The sequence below is a fragment of the Eucyclogobius newberryi genome, unplaced genomic scaffold (genome assembly GCF_026437365.1).
Source record: "Eucyclogobius newberryi isolate DKJ021-1_F unplaced genomic scaffold, fEucNew1.0.hap1 SCAF_14, whole genome shotgun sequence".
Lineage (NCBI taxonomy): Eukaryota > Metazoa > Chordata > Actinopteri > Gobiiformes > Gobiidae > Eucyclogobius > Eucyclogobius newberryi.
In genome coordinates, this window is record NW_027315768.1 from 27,254,977 (window position 1) to 27,275,257 (window position 20,281).

At 41.5% G+C, this 20,281-nt stretch overlaps 1 protein-coding gene across 6 annotated transcripts in view; it reads left to right on the top strand.

Moving 5' to 3' along the window:
• Window positions 1-20,281, top strand: part of stxbp5l (syntaxin binding protein 5L) — a 209,402-nt gene that overhangs the window by 109,488 nt on the left and 79,633 nt on the right. For all 6 annotated transcript variants that reach the window (XM_072445162.1, XM_072445164.1, XM_072445166.1 and 3 more), the window contains exons 4-5: window positions 695-795; window positions 11,269-11,403. In XM_072445162.1, the coding sequence (XP_072301263.1) occupies window positions 695-795; window positions 11,269-11,403 (236 nt within the window). The remainder of the gene's footprint in view (window positions 1-694; window positions 796-11,268; window positions 11,404-20,281) is intronic.

A 20,281-nucleotide genomic window follows, 5' to 3' on the forward strand; every position in this document is an offset into this window, starting at 1 on the left:
GCCACGGCGCTGAAGCATTGAGAAATGTTTTGTGATGCAATCCTCACAGCCCAGACTTATGTTTTTAGGCAAACCATTTGGTACTTTTGTCATGCCTGATGGTAGATATTTGCTCCCCCTGCCTTTTTTCAAGCTTAGGGTCGCAAGGAATAATCGGAATAATTGTGACTCGTCAACCATTAAGTAATTGTATTTTTATAATCATAATCGTTTACTGATGCATACAGCTAAACATGCTCTAAAACACACACACAGCATCATTAAATCAAAATGATTTTAAAAAATGGCAAAAATAGCAACATAGAATAAACCATTTTAGATTTTCATGCAGTTTACAGTTTAATTGTAAATATTCTTGTTTTAGTTGACGCAAATCACCGTATTTAAACATTTAGTTGGTTAAAAATGTACTTTAAACTGTTCAATGCAAGCCTAAAATTGGAATAACTGTTTAGTCAACTACTAAAATAATCGTTGGTTATATTTGTACAAAAAAAATAATAAAACATTGCTTGAATAAATCTATCAATTCATTTTGTATTTTTTACATAATGTCAATATCTGTGTGTCAAAGTGCAACGTTTCTTCAAACTGTCTCATGACTTATCGCTTCAGACAGTGAGACTTCTACAAAATAGACCTTTTCGTTCTTCCTCCCAATTAGCCATAAATATGTTTCCTTTTTGCTCTGCAGGGGGCGCTGGTTACAGCTTGTGCGGACGACACACTACACTTGTGGAACCTACGCCAGAGGAGGCCTGCAGTGCTGCACTCGCTCAAGTTCAACAGAGAAAGGTGAGAACATGCGACGGAACTTGGCTTTGTTTATTACCAATGCTACATGCGCATTTTCCACACTGTGTCTCATGCATTTTTACGTACGGATTGAATTCTGCAACACACACTGTATCTGAGCTGTTGTGTTACTACGGCGATGACTTACAGGATCAAAACTTGGATCATTTTGTACTGAAGAATGCAGCGTTGTGCATTTCGAGACCTGGTTTATAAAAAGCCCTTCAGGAAACTCTGAATTAAATGTTATAATTAGGTGATGACCTTCTCGCTTTCAGGTGCTTTGTCACAAAAACAAGACAACAACAAAAAAACACATACTAATCCGTACTGCAGTTCAAAAGTCACTTAAGCAGCTCTCATTTCTATTTTATCATCTCGATCTTTTTCAGAAATATATGACCACATGGTAAGATTGAAGAAAGTGTCATTTAAAACAAGTGCCTTTTAAATGCACTTGTTTTACGGACTGATTTTACTGTATATTGTTGTATATGTATTGTTCACTGTAAGTTTTTTGTGTTTTTATTGTTTTATTCTGTGTTTTGTGAAGCACTTTGTGACCTCTGTCTGTGAAAGGTGCTATATAAATAAAATGTACTTACTTACTTACTTACTCATTATTATTCTGCCTTTTTCAATGTGGTACCAACATTGTCCTTCGTTTTGAGGTGTTTCAGTTTTGCAATGGTCTGATACAGAGTGAGCACCAAAAGCTCATGGTTGACTCATTTGGACAAAGGTGTTTCATGGAAATGGTTTGGATTGACCTTTCTGAGCTTCACAGGTTTCATTTTTGCGTGGAGCAGCATTATGTTGAAGCGATGAAAGGATAAACTGTGAAGATGTTTTTCTTCCTGGCATTAGAGTCACAGACAAGGACACTGCAGAAATGACTTTGCTTTTTCTACTGAATATGAGGTTACATAAATAATCTTCTTTTGAAAGCACATGAGAGCAGGCAATTTATTTTTTTAGATATGTTTTTTATCCCGCCCTATGTAAAAAAATGAAATAAAAACAGTTTGATGTCGGATGGGTCTGCAGTTTTAATAGTGACATAGTAGAAAAAAGCTTCAGTTGTAGTCATCTGGACTCAGTTTGAAAAAATAGACGTTTCGACTCTCATCCAAGAGTCATTGTCAATAACAGAATTTAGGTCGAGAACTCCGATATTAATACTGTTCTGTGGTAAGACCCGCCCATTGGGAGGAGCCCTCCTGAAGTAGAAAGAGTTGTTTGTTTCAACAGAAACTCCCCCTTGTATCTACCGAGCTAGCCTATTCAGAATCTTAATGGGCTATTAGAATCCTCTTTGTCTTTGTGAGACCCTGGCTCAACCACCCTGAGTACCTGATTAGCATCTGAATGTCCTTTACCTTTCCAGGGGTTCAGTAACCCATTATAAATAACAGGAAGATGAAACCTAAGCCCTCCATTTCTGTTTAAAGAAGGTCTTTCTTTTTTAACAAAAATAGCTTCCTTGACTCCTCTTTCAAACCATCTTTTCTCCCTGCTTAAAACCTTCACCTCACCGTCTTCAAACGAGTGATTAGAGGCTTCAAGATGGAGATGCACGGCGCTCTGAGGTCCTGAACTTGTATTTCTTCTGTGCTGATAGAGCCTCTTGTGTAGAGGCTGTTTCGTCTCACCTATGTAACGTTCTTTACAACTTTCTTCACTGCATTGGATCGAATAAACTACATTGCTCTGTTTTTGAGTCGGCAACTTGTCCTTAGGGTGAACCAGTTTTTGTCTTAAAGTATTTCCTGGTTTAAAATAAACAGGAACTTCGTGTTGTCTAAAAATTCTCTGCAGTTTTTCCGACAGGCCAGACACATAAGGGATAGAAACACCCTTCCTTCTCTGTTCAGTTTCCCTTTTGTCCTGCTTCTTGGTTCTCTTCACTCTGTTGAGAGCCCAAGCGGGGTAACCACAGGCTGAGAGGGCATTTCGGACATGTTTTTCCTCTTTCTTCTTGCCCTCTGAGCTGGTGGGCACACCTTGAGCTCTGTGTTGTAAGGTTCTGATCACCCCCAGCTTGTGCTGTAGTGGGTGGTTGGAACCAAAGAGCAGATACTGGTCCGTGTGTGTAGGTTTCCTATATTCCCGCTTGTGGGGAACTCGGAACATCATGTGGAAAACACGCACAACTTTGTGGATAAAGTGAAACATCTCCAACTGGACCCAGATGACCTCATGATTTCATATGATGTTGTGTCCCTTTTCACCTGCATCCCGACCTCTGATGCAGTAGCAGCAGTGAGGATCAGACTGCAGGAAGACACCACCCTACAGGAAAGGACCAAACTGACACCTGAACACATATGTAAACTGTTGGACATCTGTCTGAACACCACTTACTTTCAATTCCGGGGACAATTTTACAGACAGATTCATGGCTGTGCCATGGGCTCGCCCGTCTCTCCCATAGTGGCCAACCTGTACATGGAGCACTTTGAGAAGAAGGCACTGTCCTCATTCTCAGGCATAGCTCCAAAACTGTGGCTTCGCTATGTCGATGATACTTTTGTAACAATCAAGAAACAAGAGCTGGAAACCTTCTCTGATCACATCAATGCGGTGGACCCACATATTAGGTTTACAAGAGAAGACGCTAAGGAGAATCGCTTGGCCTTTCTTGATTGTTCCACGATCAGAGGAGAGGACGGGAAACTCCAAATAGAAGTATATAGGAAACCTACACACACGGACCAGTATCTGCTCTTTGGTTCCAACCACCCACTACAGCACAAGCTGGGGGTGATCAGAACCTTACAACACAGAGCTCAAGGTGTGCCCACCAGCTCAGAGGGCAAGAAGAAAGAGGAAAAACATGTCCGAAATGCCCTCTCAGCCTGTGGTTACCCCGCTTGGGCCCTCAACAGAGTGAAGAGAACCAAGAAGCAGGACAAAAGGGAAACTGAACAGAGAAGGAAGGGTGTTTCTATCCCTTATGTGTCTGGCCTCTCGGAAAAACTGCAGAGAATTTTTAGACAACACGAAGTCCCTGTTTATTTTAAACCAGGAAACACTTTAAGACAAAAACTGGTTCACCCTAAGGACAAGTTGCCGACTCAAAAACAGAGCAATGTAGTTTATTCGATCCAATGCAGTGAAGAAAGCTGTAAAGAACGTTACATAGGTGAGACGAAACAGCCTCTACACAAGAGGCTCTATCAGCACAGAAGAAATACAAGTTCAGGACCTCAGAGCGCCGTGCATCTCCATCTTGAAGCCTCTAATCACTCGTTTGAAGACGGTGAGGTGAAGGTTTTAAGCAGGAGAAAAGATGGTTTGAAAGAGGAGTCAAGGAAGCTATTTTTGTTAAAAAAGAAAGACCTTCTTTAAACAGAAATGGAGGGCTTAGGTTTCATCTTCCTGTTATTTATAATGGGATTCTGAACCCCTGGAAAGGTAAAGGACATTCAGATGCTAATCAGGTACTCAGGGTGGGTGAGCCAGGGTCTCACAAAGACAAAGAGGATTCTAATAGCCCATTAAGATTCTGAATAGGCTAGCTCGGTAGATACAAGGGGGAGTTTCTGTTGAAACAAACAACTCTTTCTACTTCAGGAAGGCTCCTCCCAATGGGCGGGTCTTACCACAGAACAGTATTAATATCGGAGTTCTCGACCTAAATTCTTTTATTGACAATGACTCTTGGATGAGAGTCGAAACGTCTATTTTTTCAAACTGAGTCCAGATGACTACAACTGAAGCTTTTTCTACTATGGAACACGCCTGGACGAATGAGGGATTACACCGACTTTTAATAGTGACGTAAAGCGCTGAGTCACGGCTTGATTCTTTTTCCATTTCTGCTTTCTCACTAGAGAACAATAGATTAGGACGGCAGCTATCTATTATTTTAGTAATCGAGTAATCTATTTTTTTTTTTACAGATTTTAGCTGCATAAAACTGAAATGCAGATTCATCATGTTTAGTCCTGACTCTGGGCACCAGCAGGAGGCCGGTCCATGTTTAGTCCTGACTCTGGCACCAGCAGGAGGCCGGTCCCTGTTTAGTCCTGACTCTGGCACCAGCAGGAGGCCGGTCCATGTTTAGTCCTGACTCTGGCACCAGCAGGAGGCCGGTCCATGTTTAGTCCTGACTCTGGCACCAGCAGGAGGCCGGTCCATGTTTAGTCCTGACTCTGGCACCAGCAGGAGGCCGGTCCATGTTTAGTCCTGACTCTGGGCACCAGCAGGAGGCCGGTCCATGTTTAGTCCTGACTCTGGCACCAGCAGGAGGCCGGTCCATGTTTAGTCCTGACTCTGGCACCAGCAGGAGGCCGGTCCATGTTTAGTCCTGACTCTGGCACCAGCAGGAGGCCGGTCCATGTTTAGTCCTGACTCTGGGCACCAGCAGGAGGCCGGTCCATGTTTAGTCCTGACTCTGGCACCAGCAGGAGGCCGGTCCCTGTTTAGTCCTGACTCTGGCACCAGCAGGAGGCCGGTCCATGTTTAGTCCTGACTCTGGCACCAGCAGGAGGCCGGTCCATGTTTAGTCCTGACTCTGGCACCAGCAGGAGGCCGGTCCATGTTTAGTCCTGACTCTGGCACCAGCAGGAGGCCGGTCCATGTTTAGTCCTGACTCTGGCACCAGCAGGAGGCCGGTCCATGTTTAGTCCTGACTCTGGGCACCAGCAGGAGGCCGGTCCATGTTTAGTCCTGACTCTGGCACCAGCAGGAGGCCGGTCCATGTTTAGTCCTGACTCTGGAACCAGCAGGAGGCCGGTCCATGTTTAGTCCTGACTCTGGGCACCAGCAGGAGGCCGGTCCATGTTTAGTCCTGACTCTGGCACCAGCAGGAGGCCGGTCCATGTTTAGTCCTGACTCTGGCACCAGCAGGAGGCCGGTCCATGTTTAGTCCTGACTCTGGCACCAGCAGGAGGCCGGTCCATGTTTAGTCCTGACTCTGGCACCAGCAGGAGGCCGGTCCATGTTTAGTCCTGACTCTGGCACCAGCAGGAGGCCGGTCCATGTTTAGTCCTGACTCTGGCACCAGCAGGAGGCCGGTCCATGTTTAGTCCTGACTCTGGCACCAGCAGGAGGCCGGTCCATGTTTAGTCCTGACTCTGGCACCAGCAGGAGGCCGGCCCATGTTTAGTCCTGACTCTGGCACCAGCAGGAGGCCGGTCCATGTTTAGTCCTGACTCTGGCACCAGCAGGAGGCCGGTCCATGTTTAGTCCTGACTCTGGCACCAGCAGGAGGCCGGTCCATGTTTAGTCCTGACTCTGGGCACCAGCAGGAGGCCGGTCCATGTTTAGTCCTGACTCTGGCACCAGCAGGAGGCCGGTCCATGTTTAGTCCTGACTCTGGCACCAGCAGGAGGCCGGTCCATGTTTAGTCCTGACTCTGAGCACCAGCAGGAGGCCGGTCCATGTTTAGTCCTGACTCTGGCACCAGCAGGAGGCCGGTCCATGTTTAGTCCTGACTCTGGCACCAGCAGGAGGCCGGTCCATGTTTAGTCCTGACTCTGGCACCAGCAGGAGGCCGGTCCATGTTTAGTCCTGACTCTGGCACCAGCAGGAGGCCGGTCCATGTTTAGTCCTGACTCTGGGCACCAGCAGGAGGCCGGTCCATGTTTAGTCCTGACTCTGGCACCAGCAGGAGGCCGGTCCATGTTTAGTCCTGACTCTGGCACCAGCAGGAGGCCGGTCCATGTTTAGTCCTGACTCTGGGCACCAGCAGGAGGCCGGTCCCTGAGGTCCTCAGAGTCCGAGATGGTTCATATGGCACTAACATGTCCAAGATGTACTTTGGTGCTAGGCCATGGAGAGACTTGTACAAGACCACAAGCTCAACAGCAGTAAGTCAAAAGCGAGATAAAACTCACAAAACCCCCACTAACTCACTCCGCGCCTTCTAATTTCTGCTCTGGTCCACATAAACCCAACAATAATTCGTTTGAAGAAGACACCATCAACCGATTAATCGACTAAACAACTAAAGGTGGACGAATGTTACCAAAGTATAACCTATTCATCATACTGCTGTACCAAAACCAAACATTTTATTTACCAACCAAACCCTCTTTTTAAAGTCAAGCTGAAGCATTTGTGGCTGTCATTATTTCTATCTGTCTCCACATCGTGTAACAGGTGAATAGAGACTTAAAGATCCTTCTCTTTCTGCCTCTGTGCCTGTCGTGGGAGTGAAAAACAGTGAATCACACAAAGAAGCAAAAAAAAAAGCCACCCCGTGTCGCGCGTCTAGGGCCGGGCAGCAACTTGTCATTTAGCTCAGTGTCTCTGTGTTGAACCTCGGACAATTAGCACCCTCACACCGCCCGAAATCCCACATGAGAAAGGAATGAATCACAGCAACAGCGAGCCAATTGTTTAGTGATAATTGTGGGCATCTCGCGTGTGTCGCCCCTGACTGTCAGCCGGCTGTCAAAACCCATCAAAGACAATGCGAAATAAAAGAATGGACGGTTTAGTGCCCACTTCCAAAAAAGCAATGACTCAATATGCGTTTCCAAGCTGTAAAACCGGCCACATAATTAGGTACACGTGTTCTCAGGCATAAATGTGAACAATGCCCATGTCAAATGCAAGAATGTGACGTTCTCTAATAGTCAATGTACACATGCAGGGGTCAGCGAGATGTGAAAAGAAAGTGCGTGATGATTTTCTTATCCATTTTATATTTGAAGTTCATCATTAGTATACTCAGAGTTGTATTTTGATTGATTCATGTAAGTAATCCTTGTCCTGCATTCAAGGCTTGAGTGTTCAGATTTTCTTTTAACATGGAGGAGCTGATTCCATAACACAGGAGCTTGGTTGCTCTACCTCCTACTGTGCTTTTAGAGACTCTTGGGACCAAAGTCGTTTATGGCTTTGTAAATCAGGGGGAGAAATAGAAAAAGAAAGAGAGCTGTTGGTCAAATAAGACCCCAAGGTTTTTTACAGTAGAACTTGAGGCTACACTGACATTGTCCAGTGTAACTATCTGCTCAGATAAAGTGCCTAGTACAATTACCTCAGTTTTATCAGGGCTAAGAAATAGATAATTAAGTGTCATCCAGGTTTTTATATCCTTCACTAAACCAGTAAAGGTAGGTTTATGCTTGACGCGTCCGCGCCATATGCGCTGACCTGGTTTTCAGCATTTTTTTTTTTACTGCGTTTTGCACGGAAATTAAAGGGATTTCATAGCAGCTAGCTCAGTTGTCTACTGTTGACACCACATGAAACCAGCGCAGACTATAAATACTGCCAACGTCTTCTGCAGTGGAAGTTAATGCCATGTGACCTGATCATGTTACCTAACGGCAGCATATAGAGTAAACAGAAATGGACAGAATACTGAACCCTGAGGCACGCCGTAAGTTACTTTAGTGCAAGGTGAGGAGCTCTGGTTTACATTAACAAAGTGGTACCTATAAATTCTAACCTCTGCAGTAGAATGTTGTGGTCGATGGTGTCAAACGCTGCGCTGAGGTCCAACAGGACCAGGATTTAGATCAGCCCATTATCAACAGCTAATAACAAATAGTTTGTGACTTAACTAGTGCAGTTTCAGTGCTGTGATGGGCTCTGAACCCTGACTGGAAAACTTCAAATACACGAGTGTCCTGTAGACGGCAACAAACCTACAACTCGAGGACTTTGGAGACGTTAGATTTGGTTAGATTTGAAACAGGTCCATAGTTTACCAACAGGTCAGGATCAAGATTAAGTTTTTTTCAATAGTGGTTTAATGACTGCATGTTTGAAGGACTGTGGAACATAACCGCTTTCCAATGAAGATTCTATAATTAGGGGGGGAATGTTTTGAGGATTCTGCTTGGAATCGAGTCCAGGTTGACGTTCTAGTTTTACAGAGGGATTTATATGGGACACTAGTTTTAGCTTGGGCTTGTTCAGGGCTGATAGTGGGAGTAGGATACATCTGTGTTTACCAAGGAGGGTGCTTGTGTCTCAATGCTAATGCTAACAAACTCAATGCTAATGCTTATTAACATTGGAAGTAGCACCACATTGTGATTTATTTTGAGTTTAACAATCATCTTGTCCTTAATTGTATTTTGATAATTAATTCAATTTCCTATTTATGTTTTAAGTTAGGTTAGCAAAGTTAGTGGTTCAAATTTCGCATCTGTTGATTCAACCTTTGGGCATCACACTATCTGTTTGTGTGATTGTGACAAGTAGTTTATCTTTATGTATCTGGACACTGAAAGAATAAAGTTAAGAAATATTATACTTATTTCATCTTCTTGATTTCACTGCTGCAGATGGTGAAGTCTGCAGAATGACGCCGCTACATCGGTTAATGCCTGCATTTGTTTACTTCATTACTGCCATTAGCTCCTCCGAGAGTCTTGCGTAGGCTGACGGCTGCACACAACACGCACGTATCCTCTGTCTTCTCTGTCTGGAGTCAAATCTCCACTGCCCTCCTGAACTGTACTTACAAAAACGACCTTCCAGTAATACACTAATCCCTCTCAATTGAATTTCCATCCTTGACTTAGTTTGACATTATCTGCGTGTATTTAAGAGCTCTTTTTAGGTTTGTGTTTTCTGAAAGCTTTTTAGTGTCTTGGCCTTTACTTTTCAAACGAGAGCACTACTAGCAAGTATTTAAAACTGATCTAATTTACTAAAACCTTAACACATTCAGAGACGATTTAGAGCTCAATTTGCATGGCCTCAAATTTTGAATGTCTTGTAGTTCTGGGATATGGTCTTTGAATGATTGAACAACATAACAGTGAAATGTGAACATTGTAAAATAAAAGAAATCTGTATTATTTAAAGTTATTTAAAGAGTACTTGATTTTCCAATCGCAAAAGGAGAAAGTATGTATAAATGTATCTAACTAGTTCGTAGCTCTCACAGACCCTTTGGCACGTTGTTAATATGTGCCAAATACAACATTCATAACAGAATAAAGTACCACAGCTTTATCTCCTTTTACAACAAACGAGACGCTAGCCTGAGCCTGTGCCTTTCCCGTAACCCCAAATCATCACTGAGTTGTGTTCTGTATCATCGCCTGATCACCATAGTAACATAGACCTCAGCCACTGCTTATAAACAGGATCGATGGGTTAAGGTTAGATCAGAGAAATGTACTTTTACAATCACCTTCTTTATGCAGTGTGTGAGTGTGGAAGATAAGATGGATGGAGATGTTATTGTGTTGCATTAAATGTTTCATAGTATGGCATTAAACAGTTGGTCTCTATGGAGATAGACGTGCAAACAGCCATACTGTGGAACATTCCTGGCAGAACAATAACAGAAGCAGGTGTCGCACTCTCCGCTGGAAAAGCTACCTTTAATGCTTTAACTGTCATATGTACACGTATATTTTTGATGTGCTGTTTTGGTTTAGTTTACCAAGTTTACCATTTATAATGAATTAGTCACTGTTCCTATCAGTAACCAGCAGGTGAGCCTTTGCTAACCAACCGGACAAAAGGTTACTTTATGGGATGTAGAAATGAACGTTTCTCTAAAAAAAAAGCATCTTGTTAAGATTTCGTAGATATTCATAAATGGGAATGTTATGTACTAAAGGACGATGTGTTCACATAATTGCACCCATTTCACTGTACACATGCTGCTTCAGATGATAAACAACCCTTGAGTGGCTCCAATATAGCTCCATGAAAGAGAGCACCAGTTCAAGTACGGCATGACCTGGCAAATGACTACCTGCAGTTTTGAACATATAACAGCTATAATCTGTAAGACGTAAAAAATGCATGAAACATGAATGTATTATTAAACCTCAGATGTTTACAAGGTGAAGTTCAGGTCATATAGCAGAAGGGGAGCTTGTCAGAATAAGGACTTGACATTAACGTGTTCACTTTGTACCCAGCTGTCGTCTTTCTATTTTGAAGCTTCAATTATTAGCATACATTTTTCATTCCACATTTCAATTTCATTTTCAATTTGCTAGATTCTCTATACCACAATTTTATTTAAAAAGTCTCTTTTTTAAATCAAGGTCAAAGACAATAGACTGACATTTTTGATACAAACTAAGTGCGCTGTATTTTGTTAAACCCTGTGGACGTTTGTTGTAAAACTGTTCAAGAAAGGCCACATTTTGTCATGTTAATGTGTTTTTTTGTTTTTTTTTTGCATCAACTATAATTTAGAACATATAGCAGCTGAGAGCCTAATTTCAAATGTATTTATGGATAAAATACATTTGAGATGGGATCAATTATCTCGCGAGGATGAAAGCGCGAGGTTCATCTAAAGCTAGCCACTGATTACTGGTTGTAATATTTATATATATCATACAAGCCCCATTATAGTGCTAAAATCAACATATTAACTATTACAAATTCCCCCAATCCAGATTAAACCTTCGTGTTGTACAGACGGTTGTTATATCTGAAAGCCGTTAGGACCGTGCTCTGACGCTAAACCCCTTTGTGATACAGTATGATGTTCTAACCTTTTGTCTCTCTCTGTGTTTTTCTGTTCTCCAGGATCACATTTTGCCACCTTCCCTTTCAGAGTAAATGGCTGTACGTGGGGACGGAGCGCGGGAACACTCACATCGTCAACATCGAGTCCTTCATTTTGTCAGGATATGTCATTATGTGGAACAAGGCCATCGAGCTGTAAGTCCCTCCTCCTGTTAAAACTCAGCTGGGCTTTGTGTTTCAGTGCGGCGTCAGGGCCTCTTTCTAAACGCACACCAGCCGAGAGACATTATAGGACAGAGATTGTGGTAATCGGTAAAGCATTAGGTGTCTCTTGTTGTTGTATTGGTAGTTTTCAGATCCTAGAATGTGATGTTATTCTGAACCAAACCATATTTATTGGAACAAGGTCCATTATCCCCAAATAAATCCAGCCACATTAGGTGTGAGAAATGCGGCTGGATTTTTGCCGGCCCCTAAAAAAACAAAAAAACAAAACATAAATATGAGTTGGCAATATTGACAAAAATGTACATCTCAATCATTTTTGGATCTTGATGATGATATTCAGACAATGGACCATAAAGATTACACAAAAGGTCAGGAAGTCACATTATACTTATACTAGACATTTCTGTTCAGTTTATTTTTAATCAGCTTTTTGCTGTCATTTATTTATAGGCAAAATACTCAAAATTTCAAAAACAACATTTTCATTATAATAATAATAATATCTTATATTTTTTTGATATATCTCCCAGCTCTACCTATAAAATAATGCTGTCTCATCTGAAACTAAATAATTGTATCTTAAAAAGAGTTGTTTCCAGCTTTATTAGATATTGGTTTGAACTGTGAAGGAAATTATTAGAATTTTACAAAACAAATACATCATTTATAGCTCATACTTAACCTATACTTTTCCAGTAAAACCAACCAGACTAATAACATCCATTCACTAATCCTTTATGCTAAAATATGACGAAGTTCCGTACAATATTTGCTGCATCACTGACTTCACTCATGAACCACGACCATCACAATTCATTAGCTGTGCACTTTGTGGTGATGCCCTGTGCCTGACACATGCTCTTTAGACGGACAGTTTAATGCATGCTCCACCACAGCAACACGCCACGAGTTTCCCTGTTTGCTTGTTTGTTTGCCCGGCTCTTACCCGCCCACATGCGTTTGCCATAGTGTTACAATGACAAGTGCCTCGCCGCGGTGTCACTCACAGTCACTGTCGAACCGCACCATCTTGTTGCCTCCTGACAACCCCAAACTATGTCCAAGAGTCACAACACCAACTCGGTGTGTGGGCGGACCGTCTGCCAATCACCGCAAAGTGTGGCGGTGACACATCGGCTGCCATTTACACTGGAGAGCTCCACCTTCTTTACATGCACAACTTTCCAATGTAAAGAAAAAACGTGCAGAACTTTCCAACGTAAAGAAAAAACGTGCAAAACCTTCAAACGTAAAGAAAAAACATGCCCAACTTTGAAATGTAAAGAAAAAATGTGCAAAACTTTCAAATGTAAAGAAAAAGGTGCAAAACTTTCAAGCGTAAAGAAAAACTTGCAGAACCTTGAAATGTAAAGAAAAGACGTGCCAAACTTTCAAATGTGCAGAAAAACGTGCAAAATCTTCAAACGTAAAGAAAAAAACGTGCACAACTTTGAAATGTAAAGAAAAATGTGCAAAACTTTCAAATGTGCAGAAAAAAACGTGCAAAACTTTCAAACGTAAAGAAAAAAAAGTGCACAACTTTCAAATGTAAAGAAAAACTTGCACAACTTTCAAACGTAAAGAAAAAAAAGTGCACAACTTTCAAATGTAAAGAAAAACTTGCACAACTTTCAAACGTAAAGAAAAAACATGCAGAACCTTGAAATGTAAATAAAAGACGTGCCGAACTTTCTAACGTGCAGAAAAACGTGCAAAACTTTCATACGTGCATAACTTTCAAACGTGTAGGGTTGCAATGATTTATCAACCATTCATGACTAGTGGACTATAAAAAATGAATCGTATTTTGATCATCATAATTGTCATCTGGACTATACGGACTCAAAAACACATACGAAAAGACCTTTTTTAACCAAGATACTGGAATAATTAGGTTAAAATGTCACAAAAGAATAACACTTTTTAATGTTCTCCATCTAGAAGCCTCTGTCATCATATTTCAAACTTCATGTGGTTGATAATCCTTGTTAAATACCTCACTGTACAATGGAAATAAGCCTTTTTCATTTGTATTATTCCTTTAAGATAAGAAACATCTACACGTGCTTGAAAAACTCTATTACATAAGGCCAGTGTTGGTTTACCTTCTGTTGTTTTGAGCCGTGACTGCCGCTCTGCAGATGATTCTTCTCTGAGATCGGAGCATTTTGCAGCTCCAGGTGCCGTTCACTTGAGCCTCACTTTAGCTCTTCGACTCAGACTTTCTGTTTCATCATCGCGGCCCTCTTTCCTCTTTCACACAGCCAAACTCTGCTCCATGGACAAACACGTGTTTAGTTGCTGCAGGCGCCGCGCGGAAACAAGTTCTGTGCGAAACTAGCGCCCCAAGTAGTTCCCAGCGGCACAGAGTCATGCTGTTTTAATGAAATATGCGAATTCAACGAAGCAGCGAGGCAATAAAATAATAATCAATCAACGCCTTTTTGTAGTCAAGTTACTCTGTTTTCCCGATTAATCGTTTCAACCCTACCCAGAAATAAATCCCTTTTCACGCCACGCACAAGCTGGAGATGGTAATGACCTCGAATTGAACTGCAGAGAACCTTGAGTTTCACCAGAACAAGCTGTGATTAACAGTTCCTCTGCTTAATGTTCGTTCTGTTTTCCTCTGTAAACAAGTTTCTTTTGGTTTCACGTGAGACTAAATTGACTCTTTCAGAACAGCTTTCTCAAACATTATTTTAAGACCCATGTATGCCATATCAAGGGATCGTGTTCCTTAAAATGTTACCAATGTTTTGTGAAAACTTCAAAGTTTTCAAAGTCAATTTCAAAACGATTCATACTCAGCTCCTCACAGAGAAGGAGGAAAGCGCATTGATTGTCACTTGAAAGTCAATCAATCATGCACTACATTAGCTTTGTCCTGATCAATAGCAGCTGCTACGCGGAAACTTGTTTGTATTTTGACATCTGTCCCCGCCGAGTGCATTGACAACTCTTTTCATGCTCGGTAAGTATTTTGAGAGGCGTTCTGTTCACCCCCAAACTCCTTCAGGGATCCAAAGCACCACTCAGAAAGGAAACGGCACACTACGTCATTCACAAGACACTTAAAGAAATGGATGTCTGAGTTTTTCTTTCAGACATTTTTATCGACTTGACAGAGTCCTAGTCGCGCACCGCCTCTGGATCAATCTGGCCTTTTGTCTCCTGCCTTCTCCGTCTTTGCACCTTCTCAGACCAATTTCCTGGGGGAACCCTAGGGTTAGCGGGTACACATCCTGTTCCTGTGGACTGGGGCGCAGCTGGAGACTCAACCTTCCATTAACAGCCCGGTTCATGCATTAAAAGACCAGGCGCAAGGCATTTTTACAGTATTATCACCATTGGGCCCTGTGAATATCATCAAGCAGTGAGCATGAGGTATATTATGAACACTCTTTCCCCTGTGTTTTTGAAAATGCAGAAGCGTCTTACATTACAAATCGTTAGAATTGTATTACAAATCAAGCACAACATAATAATTAAACATATTTCAGTCTTACTCCATCACAAAGCTCTGTCAAACAAACAGACAATGGGACCAGGAAGAAAAACATATCAAAATACAAATTTGTAATTAACTGGCTTTTCAAATAAGAATTAGCATATAAAACTGACTTTAAGTTGAGATTTCTGATGTGCTTCTGGTAAGCAGCTAGTGTCCACTGAGCATCCTTTCCCCCATGTTTCTGGAGAGGAGGGCAGATAAATGGCACGTTTTATTTGATGAAAGTCCGGTTAACATCGACTACTATGTGATCGAGTCTGAGCAACGAGCAGAGATAGGCCCTGTCCCAATACTCTCCCCACACACTACACACCGTGTTGTGTATTTTCTAAAAATCCATGAAGTGTGTGTGCACAAGGATGCAGGGGAGGTAAACATGAGAAATGGGAGAGTCACGTTGTAAAAGGGAAACAGCAGTTAGAAACAGCTGTCGGTGGTGCTGTTAAACTGCAGTTAAATGAATCACAAAGCCACAGTTCATTTGATATCTGATCATTTGATGAATTGGCCTCAAACAAGGGTTCATGTTTTTAACAGCGTTGTTGCTGGACAGTCACATATTTACTTGCAATATAATCTGTTTAACTGTTAAGACATTCCTCTTTATTGTATCCAGGTAGTTCTCACTGCTAAGTTGCTAAGGCAGAAGCGCTGCGCTGATTGAAAACATTACAGTGAAATGCATTGTGGGGAATGTACTTGCCTGAAATTGCCACCGCTCCACACTCGCTGGAAGTGCAGAGAAAACGCTGTGGTGAAGTGCGGATCGTACTATTCTAAAGAAATGGAACCCTGCGCACACTTCAGCGGCTCGTTGTGAAAACCACTTCAGAGTAACTACACCTTAATAAGTCTTACTCAAGCACGAACTAAGACTTAATTCACATAAACAAAAGGAAAAACGATTGTATTATTTGAAGTACAAAGTATGCGTTGTACAACAGTGCAATCCATGCACGTTATACTTTTGCAGCAGAGAAACCTTGGGGAGAAGCTATTGTAACTACAAAGCATTCAAAGTCCTTGTGGCTGAAACAATTTGTATTGTCAGCACTCTTTCTCTTCCAGAAGTGAGGTTCATGAAAAGTTGAAAAGAATAAATTTCCTTTGTCATCACTACACAGCGTCTGAAATGAATAATCGAGTTGTGCAAATGAGAAAGACCCACAGTTCTATGTATATTTGGTGCAATACATATTTGTCATTCACAGATCCTTAATGCAATACAAAACTCGCTTCCCCGAAAGTCTCATATCGGCCATTCCACTGGGACTCCTGTTTCCAAACACAAGGGCATGGTCGCTCATTGAAATTCAAATTACTTTGCCACATATTTAATGCACAATTTCATTTTCATAGATTCATCCCAAAATGAGAGAGGAAATTAAGAGTGTGAACAGACAGCTGCTCGACCTCCTCTGTGCTGAGTGAAGTCACATGACCCTCTGAAATGTGTTTATGCCCATCTTAATTAACTGCGTCTGGAGTTTGAATGTGTTTGTGTCCATAGGGCTGGCAAAATCAAATTCATTTCAGTTGACAGAAGCAACACAGAAGCAACCCGTGCACGCCTGGCTCGTTAAGTTAGAGTGTAATTTCATATACCGGTACATTTTGGATTTTAGATGTTTATGATCAACATTTTATCCTCTTAGAATTATAGGATCAAACGTTTTGTCAAAAATGAGGTATGTATCATTTTCCGAAATGCCTTTTGTACACTTTACCAGTATTTTGTTGGGTTTGCTGAATTTGATTTGGTTTATAAGAGAAACAACCCATTTCCTCATTCCATGTTTTTATCATGTCAACAAACCAAAGACGATGACCGACTGTTAGGGTAAGAAAAAAGATTTGTTTCAGGTTAGACTTAAAACAATGCAAACAAATAGACTAACAAGACATGCTATAATTAGGAGGCTCCGCCCAGTGGGCAGGGCTTACTCAGAATGGGATAAATATCTGAGTTTTCAGACTTGATCCACAGATCGAGAATGACTTTTGGATGATGGTTTTTCCAAAACAGTGTCAAGATGACTACAATCTATTTCTACAATGTCTAGACTATCGACCTTAAAAACAAATATATTATACAAACAGAATAAACACAAACATTAAAGGTTTTGTCCTAATGTATTGTACTGGAATCGTTCTTGAATATGGTACGAGAAAAACCCATATATAAGATGGAGTTAGCTGCTGTAATCTGCCTCCTGTAACCTGCATGTTATTGCCTGTCCCTTCTCATTCCCATGTTGTTCATACATTTATTTTTCCATGTTCCCCAATGGTGCGAGGTTACCATGGCTCCCTGGGCTTCCCAAAGCATGTAATTTCCCTTTGCGTTTCTGTATTCTTACATTTAAGTGTTTGGATGACTGAAAAATCAAATGTACGTAACTGAGTGCAGCCTGAAACAAGTGACCGTGGAGTAAATTTCCAGTCAGTTGCTTTAAATATTTTGCAGAGAGCATGAGGAATGTAAATACACCAAAGAAAAACAAAAACTAACAAAAAAATACTCATTATACAGCAAGGATTTGGTTTATCTTCTGGAGCATTAGTATGATGATATTTTAGGAATGGAAGAGTGGATAAAAGCAATATAATGTTGCTAATAAACTTGACAGTAAACACATGACCATATTATTTGTGAATATCAATGCAAGTGGTAGACTGATTGAAGCCCGACAACCACCATCCCCTGCTCAAAGACCACATATTTATGCAAGCAGGACCAAGGACGCAATGGAATATGCTCTGGTTGGATCGTGATAAAACACACTGAGTTTTGAAGCTTAAAATACAGTGAACACGATGTGTCCCCTGGACAGGGATCACTGTCCACTGACGTCTTGTGTGTCAAATGCTTGCGCGTCCTAATAGATTGCCCCCTGGTGGTCGTAATCTATAAATTAGATGCACCTTTGTTTGAGCCGCAGGGTTCAAGACGTGAGAAAGTAACAGCTTAAAGTCTGAAAAGTACTGTTGTACATTATCAAATCATGCTGAATACTCTTTGTAATGCTGCGGTCCAGTCGTCCTCCGAGGTTGGATTTTCCCAGTTCCGACAGTAAAATCAAACAGGAACACGCTCACATCTCGGAATGTCTACTTTGTGAGCCTGCTACAAGGGAACCAAACCAGTCATGGTCCAGTTGTCCAGGATTTCGTAGATTGGTGTGACACGTCCTTTTTACAGATGAACATCTTCAAAACCAAAGACATGAATATAGATTTTAGGAAACTCCCGAGGACTAAGGAACTTACCTGCATAAAGGGTCAGACAGTGGAGTGTGTAAATCATTATAAATATCTTGGGACTATCATCGAGAACAAATTAAACTTTGAGGCAAACTGTGAAGCCGTGTACAAAAAGGGGAACCAGCGTTTGCACTGCCTGAGGAAACTGTCCTTCCACATGGACAGAACAATGCTCACAATGTTCTACCGCTGCTTCATTGAACCGGTCATCTCCTTCAGCCTGGTGTCTTGGTTCAGCAACCTACCCTTAAAAAATAAGAAGTCCCTTAACCAAATTGTGAGGTGGGCTAGTAGGCTGATTGGAGAGCCACAGCTGAACCCAGAATCCCTCCTCACTAGACAGCTACAGAGGCTCGTTGGGTCCATCTTAGAAGACGGATCCCATCCACTAAATGCTGAATTTCAGCTTCTTCCATCAGGCGCAGATACATAATGCCTCTGTGCAAAACGAAGAGATACAGGGGCAGTTTTGTTCCCTCAGCTATTAAAATACTAAATAGCCAGACTGCACAGCCCTCTTAACCTATTTATTTATTATTTTTTGTATCTATGATGGCTTTTACTCTGTATTTTATCCGCTGTATTCTGACACTATTAACTGTTTGTATACTTGTTATCCATGTCTCTATGTCTGGAGCACTAGTCGTCTCTGTTGTGTCACTGTCCGTTTTCTGTCAATGTCATTCATGTTGTCCATGTGTGTGTGAGCAGCCCACCCTTTTTACCTGACACCAAATCTACCCTCGGCTACAAATAAAGTTACCTTACCTTACCTTACTACTTGGAAACTAGGTTAACATTTCTGAAGCGTGAGTTTATCTGAGCTAGACAATCTAACGTGAACTGCAATTTCTTTGATTGTCCTTGTGTTATTTCCACTGTAGATGCTCTCTTCTGTCCACCCGCTTCTGTGAACCTGCTCCTGCACAGCCTTGGAGCCTCTGTAGTTACAAATTAGCTTTTATGCTTTGTTATGCTAATGTTGCTAATGTTGCTAACATCTAAACGGTAATGCTAATGCTAATGCAGAAAAAAGCAAAAATTCACTTTCAAACGTTGATTTATAAATACATGTCTCAACAATATTCAAGTTAATACTGTAACTTAACTGGATTTGCATTTTGGTTGTTTTGAACACTTTCCTGGTTTGTATTACTTGTATCAATCGTTTCTGTACAATACACTGCTGATTTGACAACTTTAACTCAGAAAACCTCACTCCGAGTTAGACAAATGAAAGCATAATCTGCCTTGCAAAGATGTACCATATACTTTTGACTTTCTTCCCACATGAAATGACAAATGATAAATCTGCTGATCTAAACATGTCTATATTACTGATTGTTTGATATAGCTAATTCTGACGTAATTCAGGGTAAAGTTTATGACTCTGCAAACAAATTGTTCAACCTTCACATACAACGTTGTAATTATCGAGACTTTTACAGATGGCATTTCTTTTAAAAGAAAATATAAAAACTGAAGTTCTTCAAAAGTGTTGAATAGCCGACTGTATTTGCCGTTCAAACACTTTTCATAACGGTATTATTCATGAATGACATCCTTTTTGAAAGTTCACCCTCGCTAAAACATTCACTGAAGTCGTGAGGTTAGTTTCTGTTCAGTTTTGTCAAGAATTCTTCATTCAAGGTCTACATTTTTCAAATTTAATATCAAGAAGCAACACATTTTTCCCTCACCGGAAACTTAATATCTTCCTTTATCCCTATGAATATGAGAAGCACCGCCCGTCACCGGCTGCTCTTTAACGATGTGCAATAAAACGTCTGGGGTCAAAAGTTCAAACACGCATTATATGAGAAATATTTTTTGCTCTGGCCTTGGCGTTCGTTATGGGCGGCTGCGGGGGCGAGATTAGCACTTGGCATTGGCCCATTGTGGCACTCTGCAGATTGGACAGGTGTTGTAGAGCGTCGTGGCTGTCTGATGATCCGTCAACCTATTACGGACTTAAAAACAGAGTGAAAATACACAGGCTCATGTGCGGCTTCCTGTTATTATCGAGGCTCAGCAGCAGGCGTGACTAAATAGACACACATGAAGAAC